A 17,177-nucleotide genomic window follows, 5' to 3' on the forward strand; every position below is an offset into this window, starting at 1 on the left:
TGAAGTTTAAGGTTTGAAGAACCGAGGGTAAATTTAGACCTCTTTTATTCGTTTGGAGTATGGTTTCACCTTCAGCAAACAACCCCCCCCTCGTGGAAAATGGTCTATTCTGCGAATCGGTAATAAAGGAGGCGGGGCCGGTCGGGGCCTCCCGAGTGGGTTCGCGCGGGGGGAGTGCTGGAGGGCCGTCCTTGGTCATGAATATGCAGTCTCGCGCTGAATATACATGAAGACACCAAGATGGCGAGGCCAGTTGCTTGTCCGGAAGTAGCCGATATTTGTCGAGCGGCCTCCGGGGATGGGTGGGTACGTCCTTGCCTCTAATGGAGCGCTGTCCGGAGCCTTGTCCCTGGATCCCAGGCCTGATCCGCTCGAAGAGGCCTCACCTCGGACGCCTGCTCCGGAAGGAGGCCGGCTACTGTCCGGGAGAGATCACGAGACCGCGACAATCCGGGAAAAGCAGATTAGCTATGGGGCGGGACACGAAAGTCCTGAAGGATTCAGGGTCAAGGAATCTGAACATTAGTAAATCCTCCCCCCTCTGGAATACTTCAAAAATAAGATTTTGGGGTGGGGGGGAGGGAGGAGCCCAAGGAATTCTCCAATAAGAGCCATGTAGGACTTCCACTCTCCCTCCAAGCAGAGATGACACCAACTGCAGAGACACATTCAGAGTGATCCTTGTTTGATGTCAGTGTCACGTCAGCACCCCAAGGGGGGGGGGGTACAGCCACGAGGAAAAGAAACTGTCTCTCAGGGAAAAAGTCACATTCCCCTCCCCCAGTGTAGCTGCCTGGCTCTGTTCCAGCCCCAGACACCCCTCTGTTGCTGAGAGCCATCTTCCCCATGGCCCACGACCTGCTCTGCTTCCTCCCGCAAAGCCTCAGCCCTTTTGACCTCCCCAGAACCTCGCCCCTTGGTTCTTCCCTTTAGGCTTGTTCCAGGTCCCCCAGGTAGTCCCTCTCCCCCAAGTCGCCGAGTATCCCTTGACTCTGAGGGGTGTCCCTCTTCTCCATCAGCTCTCTTTCATTCACTTGTTTTCCCATGTAGGAACTGCAGTCTCTCCTTCTATTTCCCCTGCCCCCCCCCCAACCCCCAAGCTCTCCAGTGCCATCTCATTCCTCCACATGGCCCTCCCTCTCACAGCTGAGGTTCTGGGCGGTGATAATGGCAATGCTGCCCAATACGACCCCTGCCCCCATGATGTCAGAAGGTGCCACAGTCTCATAGAGCACGTAATACTGCAGCATCAGGGCCACCACCACCTCAGAGTGCAGGACGGCACATACCAGGGCAGGGTGGGCCTTGGTGACCGCATAGCTAACGCACACGAAGGAGACCAGGGCGAGGATCCCCACTGCCCCCACGCAGCTCCAACTCAGAGGGTCTTTGGGCAGCACGGGGGTCTGCAGCACCAAAAGCCCCGGTATGGAGGCCACCAGCCCCACCAAGCCAAACAGGAAGGCCACTGTTGGTAGACAGGATGGGAAGTCCAGGGAGCGATACACCAAAAGCCCCAGGGATAGGGCCAGGCCACCCAGGAAAGCCAGCACGTAGCCCAGGGCAGTGTAGAGGCCCGTGGTCCCCTCCTGCAGTGTCCCTAGCCCAGGTCCTACAATGATGATTAGTCCCAAGGTGCTGCCCAACAGGCCACACCAGTCATAGCCGCTGAGACCCTGGCTCTCAAGACATAGGGCGAGAAGAGCAGAGCAGACGGTGGAAGAGCCTTTGCGAACGGTGGCAGCGTTGCCGGCAGGCACCACCTGAACTGCACTGTAAGCGCATCCAATGCTGAGGACGTTGAGCATGGCGTGGAGGCAGGCCCGGCCCCGGACATCAGGAGGTCCCAACAGTGGGTCGCCACGCAGTTTAAGTAGTAGGCCAATGGGGAGATGGAAGAGGCATCGACAGATGAGCAGCTCCAGTGAGGGCAAATGGGAAGTCTGGTAAGCCATACGGGAGAAAGGACCCACGAAGCCGGCGGGCAGGCCCCCACCCAGCAAGGCCACGAGTAGGCCCTTGGTGGCATCGGAGGGCCGGAAGCGCTGGTTCGAGGGGAGGCTCGACGGAGTGGAGGGTGGCGATGGCTGGGTGAAGTCGGGCAGGTTGAAGTAGGGGTGACTGCCAGCCTGTTAGGGAAAAAGGAGCTTGGGCGTGAGGGCAGCCACAGCCTGGGGGACCTGGCTCAGGGCAGTTGCCAGGCTGGGGTCCAGGACCCTGTGGTTCAGGAGGGAGACAGGTTCTCTTGCTTAGGAACTCTTGGGAACTAGAAAGGGCCTGAAAGATGGATAAGGACCTTGAGCCTCTACACCAGGAAGCAGGGAATGAGAGGTCCTGGAGCAGCGTGCTTCTCTGGGAGTTGTTCCTGGGAGGAGAAAAGAGGACCCAGGGATGCTCTGTTGGTTTGAAGAAGAGGAGGCGGCCTCAGAGGCTGGCTGGGTGTGTGATGTCACAGGTTCCAGGGACATGTGGGTACACCATTATGGATTTCATTTGTGGGTGTCTCTAGGACAGCTGGCACATTCAGGGAGGAGGGAGAGGGGAGCAGCCAGAAGCTATAGGGAGGTAGTGTTGCCCTACGTCCCCCCCTTGACCCTGACACTCACCATCTTTCTTGGATTCCCTCCTCTCCTCCTGGCTCAGGGGCCCTGAGCCCTTCAGAGCTCCAGCCATTGTGACCTGTTGGGGTGGGGGTGGGGGTTCTTCCCTAGAATCTCCCTCAGGTAGGGGTGGGGGTGGGCTCTTCCCCAGAACCTCCGAGTGGGGATGGACCTATTTTCTCATTGTTTCCAACTCTGCTTGTCCTGCATAATATCCATGAGTCCAAAGTCTGTCAAATTCTTTTTGTCTCTTTACAACTAGCTCTGCAATGAGACTTCTTTGGTTTTAAATTTATTTATGTGTTGCCTTGTTTCAGAAAGGTTTCAAAGAATCAGGCTCCAAGGGCTAGCTCCTCTGTCTCCTGAGTTTCAAGTTTTCCAACACCAGGGAGGAGTCTCTGGGGTTCCTGGAGTTTTAGGAATGTTTCTTCTGTGTATACTTCCACCGGGTGTTTCGATGGTGCTGTCCCAGGAGGCCCAAGCCAAGGCCTCTGCATTTACACCCAAGTATATAGAATGTGGACATCCGGGCTCATGGGGACAAAACACCAAGCTGCCTGCTCTTCTGCTTCTGTTGCTGTTGGTCACTGATGTGCTCTGTACCGTAGCACTTGGGCCTTTCTTGCCCGGGGCCTGCACGTTCAGCGAGCATGTGCGGTGTCCAGGGGCTGCCCTGTGAGTGTGCTGACCCCGGATCTGTGGGTTCCACTGGGCCTGATTGTGAGCCTGCCATGTTGTGTGTGCCCGGAGAGGGTGTGTGAGTCCCGCAGAGTGAAGGGCGTGCTGTGGCGAAAGTGTGGGGGGCAGAAGGGGCCCTCTTCCCAGGTAGTGGGTGGTCGTGCGCCCCTGCGCGGGGCTGCAGCCCGGCCTGCGCCCCGCTGGGTGCCCACCCGCTGGCGCGGCGCGTCCCCTTCCCAGGGTCGGTCCCGCAAAGGCCGTCGGGCGCGCTCGCCTGGAGCCGGGAGCCGTGTGTCGGCTGCGCTACGCCGGCCTCCTCTCGGCGGCGGCGGCGGCGCTGGGGGGGGACTGTTTCCGGGGGTGGGGGTGGGGGTAGGACCGGGGCGGGGGGAGCCGATGATGTCAGCGGCGGCGGCGGCGGCGGCGGCGGGGCCGGGCCGGGGCCGGGCGCTGGGGGGGCCGGGGCCGGAGCCGGAGCCGGAGCTGGAGGCGGGCGAAGCCGGAGCGGCCGGGGGCGGCCACGGTGATGAGCCGGGCCTGGCGGACTCGGCGCCATCGCAGTCAGGTGGGCCCCGGGGCGAGCCGGGCAGGACTAGGGCGGACCGGAGCCAACTGCCGGGCCCCCTCCTCGCTGCCCGGCGCCGCGGGGGCCCGCGGCGCGCCCCGCGCCCCGCCAGCTCCCTATTGGGGTTGACCTGGGGGCTCCGGGGTCGGGGGCTGGGCCTGGCCCCGCCCCCAGGCGCGCACGGCGCTGGGGGGCGACTAAGGGGGCCCTGGTGTGGCGTCCGGTCGGGCGGCGGCGGGGCGGGGGGAGCGCGCAATCGCCTGGGACCGTGGGAGGGGCCGCGCTCACCCCACACGCACACTTTGAAGGGTTAATTCTGCAGCCTAATGTCGCCCTCCCCCCGTGGGGCAGGTTGGGGGTGGGGTGGGGCGGGTGTGAGCCCGGGCAGGCGCTGCAAGCTGCTGGGAGGGCGATGGCGTAGGAGCCAGGCAGAGAGGGGGAGGGGTGGGCCGCCGAGCGCCCCAGAGTTGGGGTGTGCGGGGTGCGCAGGGGAGCAGGAACCCCGGAGCCGCCGCGCCGTCGGGGCAAGGTTGTGGCTGTGAGTCCTGGAGATTGTGTGTCTCCTTGCTGTGTTGCGGGGCAAGGTAAACCCTCCTGGGCACCACCGTTTGCTGGTCTGGCAGCGGGGGGTCCCGGTAGGGCCCACCCTGGGCTATGGGGGCAGAAAGGCAAGAGTGTCTAGTGTTGTGGGGCAGAATTACCAGTGTGGTCCTGTGAATTTGGGTGACAGATGAGCATTTGAAGCATGGCACAAATATGCCGAGAGTGCGGAGTTTGTTAGATGTGGGGTTTAAGGTATGTTTTCCACTAGAGCTTGTGTTTCTTGCACGTATGTGTCCGGTGTTACACGTATGAGCGATTTGTGAACGGCTGTTTTCTGCATAGCTGGCCTGGTGTGTATGTTGCGGAGGGCACCCGGACGCAGGGTGTATGTGCCCATTTGGAGGGGCGGTTGTGTATCTTTGAGTCGGAAGGTGTCATGTCTGGGTTCCATTTCTGTGGCCCTGCTGAGGTGTGGTCCATTCGAGGCCAGGCCAGGCCGCTGGATGGTTTGGGTGCTGTGTGAGGAGCTAGTTGCATGGGGGGTGCACGTCTAGAATTCAGATCCCGTGGATCGTGCGTCGGGGTGAGAAACCCCAGGGTGTGTCTTGGGTGCGTGCGGGTTGGCTACCACTGGTGTGAGGGGCTCTGGGTGGAATGTGCAGCTTGTGTTTATGGGACTGTGGGCAGCTGAGAGCGAGGGGAAGGTTGTGTGTTTGCAACATTCTCTATGGGATTCTTTTGTGACGTCGTCTGTGGGAGCCTGTCTGGGCTGCTGGACTGGGAGGCAAGCTGGTCAGAAAACACTTGTGGGGAGGGAGGTGGCGTGACAAGGGCAGTGGGGGCCTCAGCCCCCAGAAGCCAACCCCGAGCCGTGCGTGCGTGCCTGGCTTCTGGGTTGAAGTGGTGCTGGTGTAGGGCTGCGTGGGGATGTGTTATGGGAAAGGCAGGGAGATAAATATGGGGCCGAGCAAGGGCGGCAGCCGGAGGCCCGGGTGTTGTCTGAGTGGCCCCACCAGCCTTTGTGCAGGGTCTGCGTGCTTGCCCCTCAGCGCCTGCCCGCCCACTGTGTCAGGGTCAGCGGGAGGAGAGGCCAGGCCGGCTGCAAGGAAGTGGGCTTGGACAGAACTGTGGCTCCTTGGCCATGTTTATGTCAAGGCCGGGTGTATGACTCTTGGCGCTAAAATGGAAAAAAGAAACGCGAAGTTTTCAGTCTCCTCCCCCCACCCCCCACCTCTGACGCACTCCAGGCTGCGCTCCTGTGACCGTGGAGGGGTCTGGGAAGGGAATTTGCTTGCTAGGCAGATTCCTCAGAACAGGTTTTCCTCACCTTTGGGGCCTGGGCCCTGCTGCTGCGTGTGTGTGTGCACCTGGCCTGGCCTGGAGGATGTATGTGAAAGGGGGGTCGCTGCGGCTGGGCCCTCCTGCATGGTGGGGGGAGGGGGCTCTGGCCGCTGTGTGAGGCCTGCACAACAGGTGCATGCGGGGGGCCGGTGGAAGAGGAGGAGCCTTAGATGAGAACTGAGTCTAGCAGATGGCACTTGCCCTGGGTGAACCTCAGTTCCTCACCTGAAAAATGGGACCATTTACCTGGCCTACCCATCACCCAACAGGATTGGAAGTAGTGCATGAGGAATGTACCTGGAAAGTAGCTACACTTTGGGGCTACACCTGGGCCGGCCACTGTTGGCCCTCTGTTAGCACCGAGGATCCCCTTTTGGGGCTTTGCTGATAATAGTAGCGACAAATGCTTATTTAGCACTTCCTCTGCACAGGCACAGTTCTGAGTGCCTTTACCTCTGAGCGCTTATTTGGGCCTCACAACAGCCCTGTGGAAGTAGGCACTGTAATCACGTTTTTTCCCAAGGGAGAAGTTAAACAATCTGCCCAAAGTCATTTAGCTAGTAAGCGGGAGCTGGATTTGAACCCAGGCAGTAGGTTTGGATCCTGTGCTCATCACCACTGTACTCTGCTGTCTTTCCATACTCTCTCCCATACTTCCCCCCAGCTTCTACAGAACTCAGCATCTGCACCCATTCATTTCAGAGGACTGAACGAGAAGGCAATGAGAGCCTAAATACGTGCTGCTGTATAACGCGGGGAGCTGGCCACAGGGGCACAAAATGTCGATGAGCTGGGGGAAGGGAAGATAGAGTACTCCGTGTCCCGTGGGTCCCAGAGAGCCAAGCAGGAGGTGCCATTTGAGTTAGAGCTTCACGTTCTGGAGGGATTTTGAGAAGAGGCTGGGGAAAGGGCATTTCTCCGGGCATGTTGAACTTGGACAGCACCCTGGGGACTTGAAGGGTGAGTATCATAAGGCAGGATTAGAAAGGAAGGCTGGAGCTAGACCCGAACCCTTGAGTGCTTGGCTGGGGGATTTGAGCTTTATTCTGGGGTTGGTGGGACCCAGCAGAGGTTTCCGAGCGTAGGAGCCGTACCGCCTGAGCTGCCGTTGGGGATGCTGACTGCTCAGTGGGAGGAGGGCTGGATGGAAGCAAGTAAGACTAGAGGCAGGGGGTCAGCTGAGAGGCTTTGGCCATGCAAGTGCTTGAGGGCCAGACGTGGGGGTCAGCGAGAAGACTTCCAGAGCCCTTCCCAAGAAGCTTGGCTGTAGATTTGACCAGACTTGGTGACTGGATGTGGGGAGCGAGAGAAAGGGTGGAGTCAGACATGACACATTTAGCACTTAGCACGTGAGGCCTTGCGTGGTGATTTATGTAACCAGCTGGCCGGCCACAGGCCCCTTCAGGACAGGATCGGCACAGGGGAAAGATTCAGCACCTGGGCCCAGAAGGGCCCGGGTGTGAATGTTGACTCTGTTGCTTACGAGCTGTGTGACCTTGGGCAAGGTATATCCCTCTCTGAGCCTCAGTTTCCCCTTCTAGAAAATTGGGATGATATAAGTGCCTATTTTAGGTTTCAAACCCCTGGAAGTGAATCGGGCCAACTGAGTGCTGCAGAAGTGGTTGAGTTGCAGCCATCGTTCCCCAGCTCCTGGCTACCTCGACCAGAGGGGGGACAGACGCAAGGCAGGTTAAAGTGGCAGGCTTATTCATTCACCCCAAATTCTTCTACCTCCTATTAGGTGCCAGGAATTGTTCTAAGGACTGAAGATACAACAGTGAACAAAGCAGATAAAAATCTCTGCCCCCTCCCCCCAGCTTACATTCTAGAGAGAAATGAACAATATGTTTTACTAAGTGCCAAGGGGAAAACAAAAGTAAGGTAGTAGGAGGGGGTCAGCTAAGGAAGGCTTTGAATCTAGTTTTAAAGGAGGTAGGGCGACAAAGCAGGAGGTTATCTGGAGGAAAGCACATTCCAGGCAGAGGGAAAAGCAAGAGGTGGAGCCTATCTGGGGCACCGCTCAGACTCCCACCTCAGTGGCACCCCAAAGGTTACACTGCCAGTCAAGAGGAGAGAACACCACAGAGCCACCAAACCTAGCGTGAAGCCTGATTTCTGCCTCTTCACCATTTCCCTCCACTGTTTTCTGGGACTGAGTTCCAAGATACTAAAAGCCAGCACTTATTGAGCACTTACTGCATGCCAGGCCCTCTTCTAGGTACTGCCAGTTATTAGCTCATTTTATCCTTTCAACAGTGGGGCCAGTGAACTCTCTAGAAAGCAGGGTTAAGCACAGTCTTGGTTAACAGTGAGATCCTGGGCAAATCACCCCACCCCTAAATACCCTCAATCCGAAAGTGAGGAATTAGAGTATGTAATTTCTCTAAACCTCAGTTTCCTCACCTACAAAATAGATTTGATATTAGCTCTTGCCTCACTATGGTCATTGCAAATGTTCAAATGATGTGATGCATCATACTTGGCACCTAAGTATTTCATAAATGACAGCAGCAAAGGTCATGATTTTTAAGGGCCAATCAGCTTTAGATCCCCAGGGTTCTAAGAAGCGCTGACTGGCTTGTTGGGGTACCTAAGCATTCAGCACCCAGCCATGTGGGTGGCACCAAGCCTGCTGTGATAGTTGTGCAGGTTGGCAGGCCTCGCCAAGGGGGCGAATGGGAGCTGGAATGGAACATTTGTTTTGCTCACGTGTGCAGGGGCTGCTACCTCTAGGAGGAAAGGGCCCTTTATCTAATTTTCCCAAAGGCTCTGAAGGGGCCAGTGGGGGCCCTGGTGGGGCCTGTATTGGGCATGACATGTGGTACAGTCATCAGGAACACAGGCTCTGGAACCAGAGCTGTTCTGGGGTCAGATGCCACCCCACTACTAACTGGTTACATATCCTTGGACCAGCTCCCTAATGTCTCTGAGCCTTTGGTCTGTCATCTGAATGTAGGGGAGCTAACTGCTGCCTCGTAGGGTAGTGAAAGCTTGAATCTGGAGGGTTCCAGGGGGCCATGGTACTGTTATGGAAGGGAGTGGGCGGCCCAGCAAATGGGGCCTCTCCCCAGGATTCCTGACCTAGACTTTTGAATACTACCATGCTGATCACCTTTCCTCTTCCTAGCCAGCAGAAGAGACAAAGCAGTCTTTTGGGGAATGGGGGCAGGGGGCTTTTTAGTCCAGATAATATGAATGGGAAGTGAGAAACGAACATTTGTGGGGGGTGGGAATTGAGTGAGGAACTCATGATGCAGGACACCTCTGTCTGAGGATACACGTGACCCAGGGCATTTGGAAGGATGACCCCAAAGAGAGAGCTTCCAGGCAGCACAGAGGGCCTGCCGCTCCGCTCTCAGGTCTGCAGGCTTGAATCGACAGGCCCTACCTGTTATTCTTAGCACTGTGTGACTTGGAGTCAGTCACTGTGAATCTCTGAAACTCAGATCTGCACCTGAAAAATGGGAACCATGGCCCTGGCAGTGCTCACAGGGACAGGTGGTTATGAGGTGCTTTGGGGGCTGGTGATGGGCCCAGCTCTCATGCGGGATGCCGGCTACTCCTCTTGGATGAGCCAGCAGGATTGAGGTGGGGTTCCATTCCTCACCCCCACAAGTGAGAGTCCTCAGGCTCCTCACTACGGTCTGGTGGCCTTTCCAGTGTCCTCTGGGGCCTGGAGCAAGCTGGTGCCTGAGTGTGAGTCTGTGGTCTTAGATGGTCACCTGGCACCCTCTCTGATTCTGGGGATGGGGGGATGATGTGAGGAGGCCCTCTCCTCATTTGACTGTCTAGCAGCTTGGTCCATTAAAAAAGCTCATGCAAATCTAGTTTGATATGTAAATGAGGCCATTGTGATGAAAGGTAACATGCAAATCTATTATTTCCTTTGAGCCCTGAAGATTGGGCTGAAGGGACTTGAGAGTCATCTGACAGGCCTTCCTGGCCCTATGGGATTGAACTATGCCTTGGTGTCTTGTTTTGAGTCTGGCCGTTGGTGAATTGGGAATTTGCAAATTATCTTGTTGCTGTACTTCTTGGGGGCCAGTAATTTGAGGCTTTGCAACAAATTGTGTCACCTCCTAGGCCTTACTGCACACTGCCTGACTGAGGCACCCCATACAGGGAAGGATCAGCCTCTGCATAGCAGCCCCAGTGCCTTCTCCGAGCCCCTTTCCTGGGGTCCCTTCCATCCCGCTTCCCTTCCTGACGACACCCTCCCTGCCTCCTCCTCATGGAAGCTTCCCCTGACATGGTTTCTATTTCTTCACAGAAAGAAGAGACCCAGCAGAAGGGACTCGCTGAGCCACACCCCCCTCTACTCCATGTTGGCTGTGCTCTCAGGTGAGAGGGGCCGAGAGGGCTGCAGGCAGGGAAAACTGGGCCGCAGGCTGCAGGCCAGCCAGGGCAGCCATTTTGTCTCGGCTGGGGAGTCCTGTGAAATGGTTCTCAGGAGGTGTGGGGGCTTCTTCCTTCCAGCGAGAGGGTTTCCATTCCTCACTTCCCAACCCGTGACTCTGAAGGTCATGTGCCCTTGACCTTTGCCGTGACCTGAGATATCTCAGGGCACTTTCAGCCCCAGACGAACTGATCGGCATACTAGCCTTGGACACTGGCCAGACTTGGGTGGCTAAGGGTTAATCCGTGACTTGTGTGACCTGAAGAGATTCCACTGGTCACTGACCAGCGTCCTCCCATCCTCCCAGCTCACCTTCCCGGACGTGGAGGCCTGCCCTCTGCCTGGCCTCTGACACACTCCCCAGTGCCCTCCCTGCCGCCAAGACCTCCCCCCCCCCCCCCCCTGTCCTCCTGGTCCCTTTCTACTCTGGCCTCTTCTCCCCCGTCTAGGCTGGCGCCATGCCCCCCCCTGCAGAGGTGACGGATCCATCCCACGCCCCCGCTGTGCTGCGCCAGCTCAATGAGCAGCGGCTCCGTGGCCTCTTCTGTGACGTCACCCTCATAGCCGGAGACACCAAGTTCCCTGCTCACCGCAGCGTGCTGGCTGCTTCCAGCCCCTTCTTCAGAGAGGCCTTGCTCACCTCAGCCCCACTGCCCCTCCCACCAGTGACTGGGGGCTCGGCCCCCAACCCTGCCACCACCGCAGCTGCTACAACCGCCGCCTCCTCCTCCACTTCCTCCTCCTCCTCCTCTTCCTTTTCCTCCTCTCCCCCTCCAGCTTCACCCCCTGCGTCATCCCCACCCCGGGTCCTGGAGCTGCCGGGGGTCCCGGCGGCCGCCTTCTCTGATGTCCTCAACTTCATCTATAGTGCCCGGCTTGCATTGCCTGGTGGCGGGGGGGACGGTGCAGCTGTGGCTGAGATCGGAGCTCTGGGGCGGCGCCTGGGCATCTCCCGCCTGCAGGGCCTGGGGGAGGGAGGCGATGCCTGGGGACCTCCTGCCCCCACCCCCATGGCCACCTCGCAGTCTGAAGAGGACAGCTTCGGCCCTGGGCCTAGGCCAGCTGGGGAGTGGGAGGGCGACGGAGCTGAGGCCCAGGCCCCTGACGCACAGCCCCCCTTGTCCCGGCGGCCCCTCCCCTGCCCCCAGTGTGGGAAAAGCTTCATCCATCCCAAGCGGCTGCAGACCCATGAGGCCCAGTGCCGTCGAGGGGCCAGCACTCGGGGAGCTGCAGGGCTGGGGGCCGGGGGCTCTGGCCCTGGTGGACCTGCAGGAGTGGATGCGTCGGCCTTGCCCCCACCAGTGGGCTTCCGCGGCGGCCCTGAGCACGTGGTGAAAGTGGTGGGTGGCCACGTGCTGTACGTGTGTGCAGCCTGTGAGCGTTCCTATGTGACCCTATCGAGCCTGAAGCGGCACAGCAACGTCCACTCGTGGCGGAGGAAATACCCCTGCCGCTACTGCGAGAAGGTGTTCGCCCTGGCTGAGTACCGCACCAAGCACGAGGTGTGGCACACCGGGGAGCGCAGGTGAGCGCCCAGACCAGCCGGAGGGGTAGTGGGGCCCAGGGACCACAAGGTCCAGGGAGGGGCCCTAGGGAGCTGAGGAAGTCAGAGCAGAGACTGGCCTGCTCCCCCGCCCACCTACTGGCTTACCCACTGGTCCCTGCTCACCTGCCCACCCTCACTCCCCCCTCTGTCTCCCTCCAGCCACCAGTGCCTTCAGCTGATGTATATTAGCACCTCCTCGGGCTAGGACCTGGCTCAGCGCTGTGGAGAAGGCAGAAAAGGAAAGAAAGTTGCCCTCACAGGAAAGGACTGGGGAGCTCGGGCATGTCTGCCAATAGTTATGATATTCAAACAGTACCTTGTATTTCTGTGCTGTGTCCCTGTTCATAAGACGTTTCCCCATTCAGTCATTTGTGCTTCAGAAGAAAGCTCTGGGCCTTAGGCAGGGTGTGTGATGGTTCCCAGTTCACAGAAAACAACTGGAGGCCTAGAGTCTCCCAGCCGGTGGGAGCCCAAGTGAGGGCTCCTGAGGCTGACAGGGTGAGAAAAGCAGCAGGGAGGAGATGGGGGCGAGCAGATGGCTGCCCGAGGAAAAGGTCTGAGTGGGGGCAGTACAGGCTCTGGGATGCTGAGGCCCCGACTTAAGTGGCTCTCTTCCTGCCCTGTTCCTTGCTGTCCTGGCCCAGGTACCAGTGCATCTTCTGCTGGGAGACCTTTGTCACTTATTACAACCTGAAGACCCACCAGCGAGCCTTCCATGGCATTAGCCCGGGCCTCCTAGCCAGTGAGAAGACACCCAATGGAGGCTATAAGCCCAAGCTCAACACCCTCAAGCTGTACCGTCTACTCCCCATGCGGGCAGCCAAGCGGCCCTACAAGACCTACAGCCAGGGCGCCCCCGAGGCCCCCATGTCTCCAAGCCTCGACACGCCAGCCCCTGCAGCAATGCCAGCCAGCTCACCACCCAGACCCCCACCTGCCCCAGAGCCTGGCCCCCCGCCCTCTGTCATCACTTTTGCCCACCCAGCCCCCTCTGTCATCGTCCACGGGGGCAGTAGCAGTGGTGGTGCTGGGGGTGGGCCGGCCAGCACAGCAGGGAGCCAGGCTGCCTCAGTCATCACTTACACTGCTCCCCCAAGGCCCCCCAAGAAACGTGAGTACCCACCTCCTCCCCCCGAGCCGACCACCACACCAATCAGTTCAGCCCCGGCAGTCAGCCCGGCCACGGCAGCGGGGCCAGCCACGGCTGCAGAGGAAAGCAAGGGCCGGAATCCACGGGCTGGGAGGACTCTGACGTACACAGCCAAGCCAGTTGGTGGGGTTGGCGGGGGCGGGGCCCCCCCTGCAGGGCCTGGCCGGGGCCCCTCACAGCTGCAGGCGCCTCCCCCCCTGTGTCAGATCACCGTGCGGATCGGGGAGGAAGCCATCGTCAAGCGCCGCATCTCAGAAACTGACTTGCGTCCTGGGGAGCTGAGCGGAGAGGAGGTGGAGGAGAGTGAGGAGGAGGACGACGACGACGAAGAGGAGGAGGAGGAGGAGGAGGAGGAGGAATCCAAGGCTGGGGGGGAAGATCAGCTGTGGAGGCCCTACTACTCGTACAAGCCCAAGCGCAAGGCTGGAGCTGCCGGTGGCGGCGGGGGCGGTGGGGTGCCCAGAGGCCGCCGGCCCCCACGCTGGAGACAGAAGCTGGAACGGAGGAGCTGGGAGGACTCCCCAGCGGCGGAGGGCCCGGCGGGGCGTGCCCGTGGCGAGCGGAGGCACCGCTGTGGGGACTGTGCCCAGACATTCGCCACCCCCAGGAAGCTGCGAAAGCACCAGGAGGCCCACAGTGGGGGCTCCCACAGCTCCCGGGCTGGACGCAGGCCTTCCACCCGCTTCGCCTGTCCTCACTGCGCCAAGGTGTGCAAGACGGCAGCTGCCCTGAGCCGCCACGGGCAGAGGCATGCCGCCGAGCGGCCTGGGGGCACCCCCACACCTGTCATTGCCTACTCCAAGGGCAACGCCGGCACCAGGCCTGGGGATGTCAAAGAGGAGGCCCCCCAAGAGATGCAAGTCTCCTCATCCAGTGGGGAAGCAGGTGGCGGGAGCGCTGCTGCCGAAGAGGCTTCGGAGCCCGCCTCCCTCCAGGACCCTGTCATCTCCGGGGGCAAGGAGCCCCCCATGGTGCCAGGAGCAGGCAGCTACGCATACCCCCCTGTGCAAGAATTTCCACTGGCCCTGATTGGGAGCGGCCGGGAACCTGGCGGTGGCAGGGGGAAACCTGGAAGCGAGGGGCCGGTGGGGTCTGGGGAGGGGGACCGAATGGAGGGGATGGGGGCTGCCAAAGTCACCTTCTACCCTGAGCCCTATCCCCTTGTCTATGGCCCTCAGCTCCTTGCCGCCTACCCTTACAACTTTAGCAACCTGGCCGCTCTCCCTGTTGCTCTCAACATGGTCCTACCTGATGAGAAGGGGGGAGGAGCCCTTCCCTTCCTACCAGGGGTCTTTGGCTACGCAGTGAATCCTCAAGGAGCACCCCCTACACCCCCGCCCCCAGCCCCGCCAACTCTCCCTCCACCAGTGCCCCCTAAGGGAGAAGGGGAAAGGGCAGGAATTGAGAGAACCCAGAAGGGAGATGTGGGGTGAGCTCTGGGGCCAGTTCCCCCCTTTCTCCACATGCTACCCTCCCTGAACCCCACCACCACTACAAGCACCCTGGCCTCCCTGCCCCTTGGGAGCCCCTCCACACTCTTGTGCAGGGACTTGGGGGTCCCTGGAGCTCAGGGGTCAGGCTGCTTTGTGTGAGATTGTAGTTTTCCCATCTCCTGGGAAGGGCTCTTGGATGGTTCCCCTCTCAATTCTCCAGGAAATGGCCTCCATGAGGGGCAGGGGCAGTCCCCATCCCTTCTTCAGCCCTTGGGGCAACTGAGCAATATACTTATATGAATCTCTACTCACGGCCCCCACCAACTCTGAATGTCTAACCCTACCCCCCGCTGATTCGTAAACCTAGGGGGAAACCATCTTTTTCCAATGATCACCCCTTGTTCTGAAGCTTTCTCTTCCCCTACAACCCTTCCCCAGATGCCTCCTAGCACATTCCATTCTGTTTCTTCTCCCCACCCCACCCCAGCTGAGAGGGTGGCGTGGCCCAGGGCCTGGACCAGACCATTGTGATACCCGCCCCCACCAACCTGGGAGCATGGCTTTGGATCCCATTTTTCCCAGGGTGGGTTTCTATGTCCCTGCTTCCTTTGCGCTAAGATGCCATGCCTTCCTGGGCTTCCATGCCTTTGGATCTTCCATATTGCTCCCCATACTCCTGGACATGGAGATGGCCTCTTCCATTCCAGGTCAAACAGGTGTTGGGAGGAGGGCTACCCCTCTGTTTCATGACTGAGCACTTTCCCAGCCCAGGCAGCACCAGTGTTGGCCCTGTCTTGACCGCCAAATCAGGTGAGCCCCAGATTCTTCCAAGGCAAAAGAGGTGAGTAGATCACACCTCTTACTGCCTCTACATATGGCCTCTTCTGGGCCAAACCAGATTTGGAGGCCAGGAGGGAGGAGCTCCACATGAGATGGGGAAAGGAATCTACTTCCTTCCTGTTTTTTTCCTGATGGTTTCTCCCAGACTAGACCAAATAGCCAGAAAAATGATGGGGGTTGGATGGGTGGGTGAGCCTAAGATTTGCACATGACCTCCCATCCTTATCTTTACCCCCACCTTCCCCAGTGTCACTCCCCTCACCAGTCACTCCAGATGGCTTGTGGGGAGCCATCAGACTTGCCTGGTGGGCTTTGGGGTACCCCCCATCAACTTTCCTTCCAAAATAGCACCTTACACCCCATCTTTGACTCAGTTCCCCACACCCAAAGATCCTAGCCTAGGGAAGGGGTGCGGGGACTCTAAAATAGTCCCTAATCCCCAATTTGCACTAGTTTACCCTGGTCAGGGGTCCCTGTATTTCCTTCCAGTGGGGGAGATGAAGAAATGTTTGCTCCTGTCTTCTTTGAAAACTGAGCCTCCCCCTTGATTGGATGAACACTTATTACCACCGCCCCACACACACCAAAAAAAACAGCTTACAAGGGGAGAGCCAGTTTGGGGGAGCACATTTGACCAATGGGAATTAGAGGAGTGCATTTTAAAAAGGGAAAAAGTTGCTGTTGTGGAAATGGCAGCCTTTTCCCCAGCTACTGTGTTCTGGGGCCAAGATGGCTGCCTTCTCAGATCAGTGGGGAGGGCAAGATCATGGCTTCTGGTGGGGAGGCGAGTCTGGGGGAGGGACAGGAGCATCCTGCCTCCTCATCCCCTCCCATCATATAGGAAGGGGGAGAAGGTTTGTGACAGGCTCCCTAAATGTTGACCATGGAGGAGTGTCACTCCTTCATTCCCCCCCTGTCTCTTTGCACTTTTCTTGGTCTTGGCCACAGCCCAAGTGAAGAGTTTCCTACTGAATGTACCAAGTTCCAATTTTTTTAAGGGGGGAAAAAACGTTTAAAACTGGGAAAAATGAAAAAAAAAAATCACTAAAAAAGTCCCACAAATCTTGTTTCTGGCACTTTAGAAAAACTGCGAAAAAATACATAATAAAGAATACATATATATATCAACACACAAATTATATATATATTATATATATATAATATATATATACAGCGGAACCACAAGAGAGACTGAGGAAGGCCTGGAGGCAGGGGTGGGTGTGACCCTGGTCCCCTATATCCTCAGCCTGTACTCTGAGGCAAAAAAAGGGCACAGGAGTTGGGAGGGGTTGAGTATGGATCGGGGAAATCCGAATTTCAGAATGGGTCAAAATTCCGAAACCATGGTTATTTTGGGACAACTAAGATTGTAAACATTTATTTTTTGAAAACACGATTTAGGAAAATAGTTTCCTGAATTTGGTGGTTCTGGGTAACTAATGAAATTGTGGCGAAGTGGATATTAAAAATATATGTATCTGAGCTGGGGGACTTGGATATTGTGAATTTCAGATGTTGGAAACATGGGATTTGGCTATTTCATCTTTTGGAAATTCTCAAGTCTTGTCAGTCTGTGCTCTCTCCCCATGTTTCCTGGGAAGAGGGGTGATGGTGGAGTGGGAAGGCCACTGGTTCTGTGCCACAGCTCGTGAGGTTTAGAATTCTACAGACTAGCTCTACACGTAGTGAGGACCCAGACTTAGAGAAACTGAGTGATATTTATCTCCGCATTTGTGTGTGTGTCCAACTCTAGGCCAATAAACCAACAAGACAAACAGACTGTGCTCCGCAGTGGGGTGCCAGGTGCAATTATTTGCGTGGCTGGTGGGTCTGGGGGACAGGGACATGCTAGTCTTGTCCCATGGGGCTCCCTGGGTGTTAGAGCCCTATTCGCTCCCTTAGGACAACTTCCAGCAGTTGAGTAGGCACGAGGGCCTGCTGCCCTTCAGTGCTGTTCCCTGCAGGCTCTAGGATCAAGCTGCCTTGGGCCAAGCTCCCGACAGAAACATGAGTTCAGTTCACACAGTTGTGCACAGCCATTGGCCACAAGATCTGTGTCCCAGAAGGGCTGTGCCTTAAACTGGT

General features: G+C 58.0%; 2 protein-coding genes across 9 annotated transcripts; one reads left to right on the top strand and one right to left on the bottom strand.

The window, feature by feature from the left end:
• Window positions 1-28: 28 nt before the first annotated feature.
• On the bottom strand, window positions 29-3,071 carry SLC35G6 (solute carrier family 35 member G6). The gene is made up of 2 exons (XM_058283592.2): window positions 2,607-3,071; window positions 29-2,129 (listed from the first exon to the last, which is right to left on the bottom strand). Exons 1-2 carry the CDS (start codon window positions 2,607-2,609, stop codon window positions 1,116-1,118), a joined length of 1,017 nt encoding a protein of 338 aa, XP_058139575.1. The 5' UTR covers window positions 2,610-3,071; the 3' UTR covers window positions 29-1,115.
• Window positions 158-16,871, top strand: ZBTB4 (zinc finger and BTB domain containing 4). Of its 8 annotated transcripts, none has more exons than XM_058283586.2 (5): window positions 4,216-4,638; window positions 6,392-6,687; window positions 9,998-10,068; window positions 10,573-11,648; window positions 12,314-16,871. In XM_058283586.2, the coding sequence occupies exons 4-5, from the start codon at window positions 10,582-10,584 to the stop codon at window positions 14,250-14,252; spliced, it is 3,006 nt and encodes a 1,001-aa protein (XP_058139569.1). In that variant the 5' UTR covers window positions 4,216-4,638; window positions 6,392-6,687; window positions 9,998-10,068; window positions 10,573-10,581; the 3' UTR covers window positions 14,253-16,871. The 8 variants fall into 8 exon arrangements, with proteins under 8 accessions (XP_071066439.1, XP_058139571.1, XP_023447561.1 ...); XM_004468721.5 differs by having other exon boundaries at window positions 4,216-4,427; XM_071210338.1 differs by lacking the exons at window positions 4,216-4,638; window positions 6,392-6,687 and adding an exon at window positions 158-306.
• The last annotated feature ends 306 nt before the right edge of the window (window positions 16,872-17,177 follow it).

Source organism: Dasypus novemcinctus, chromosome 21 (assembly GCF_030445035.2).
Source record: "Dasypus novemcinctus isolate mDasNov1 chromosome 21, mDasNov1.1.hap2, whole genome shotgun sequence".
NCBI lineage: Eukaryota > Metazoa > Chordata > Mammalia > Cingulata > Dasypodidae > Dasypus > Dasypus novemcinctus.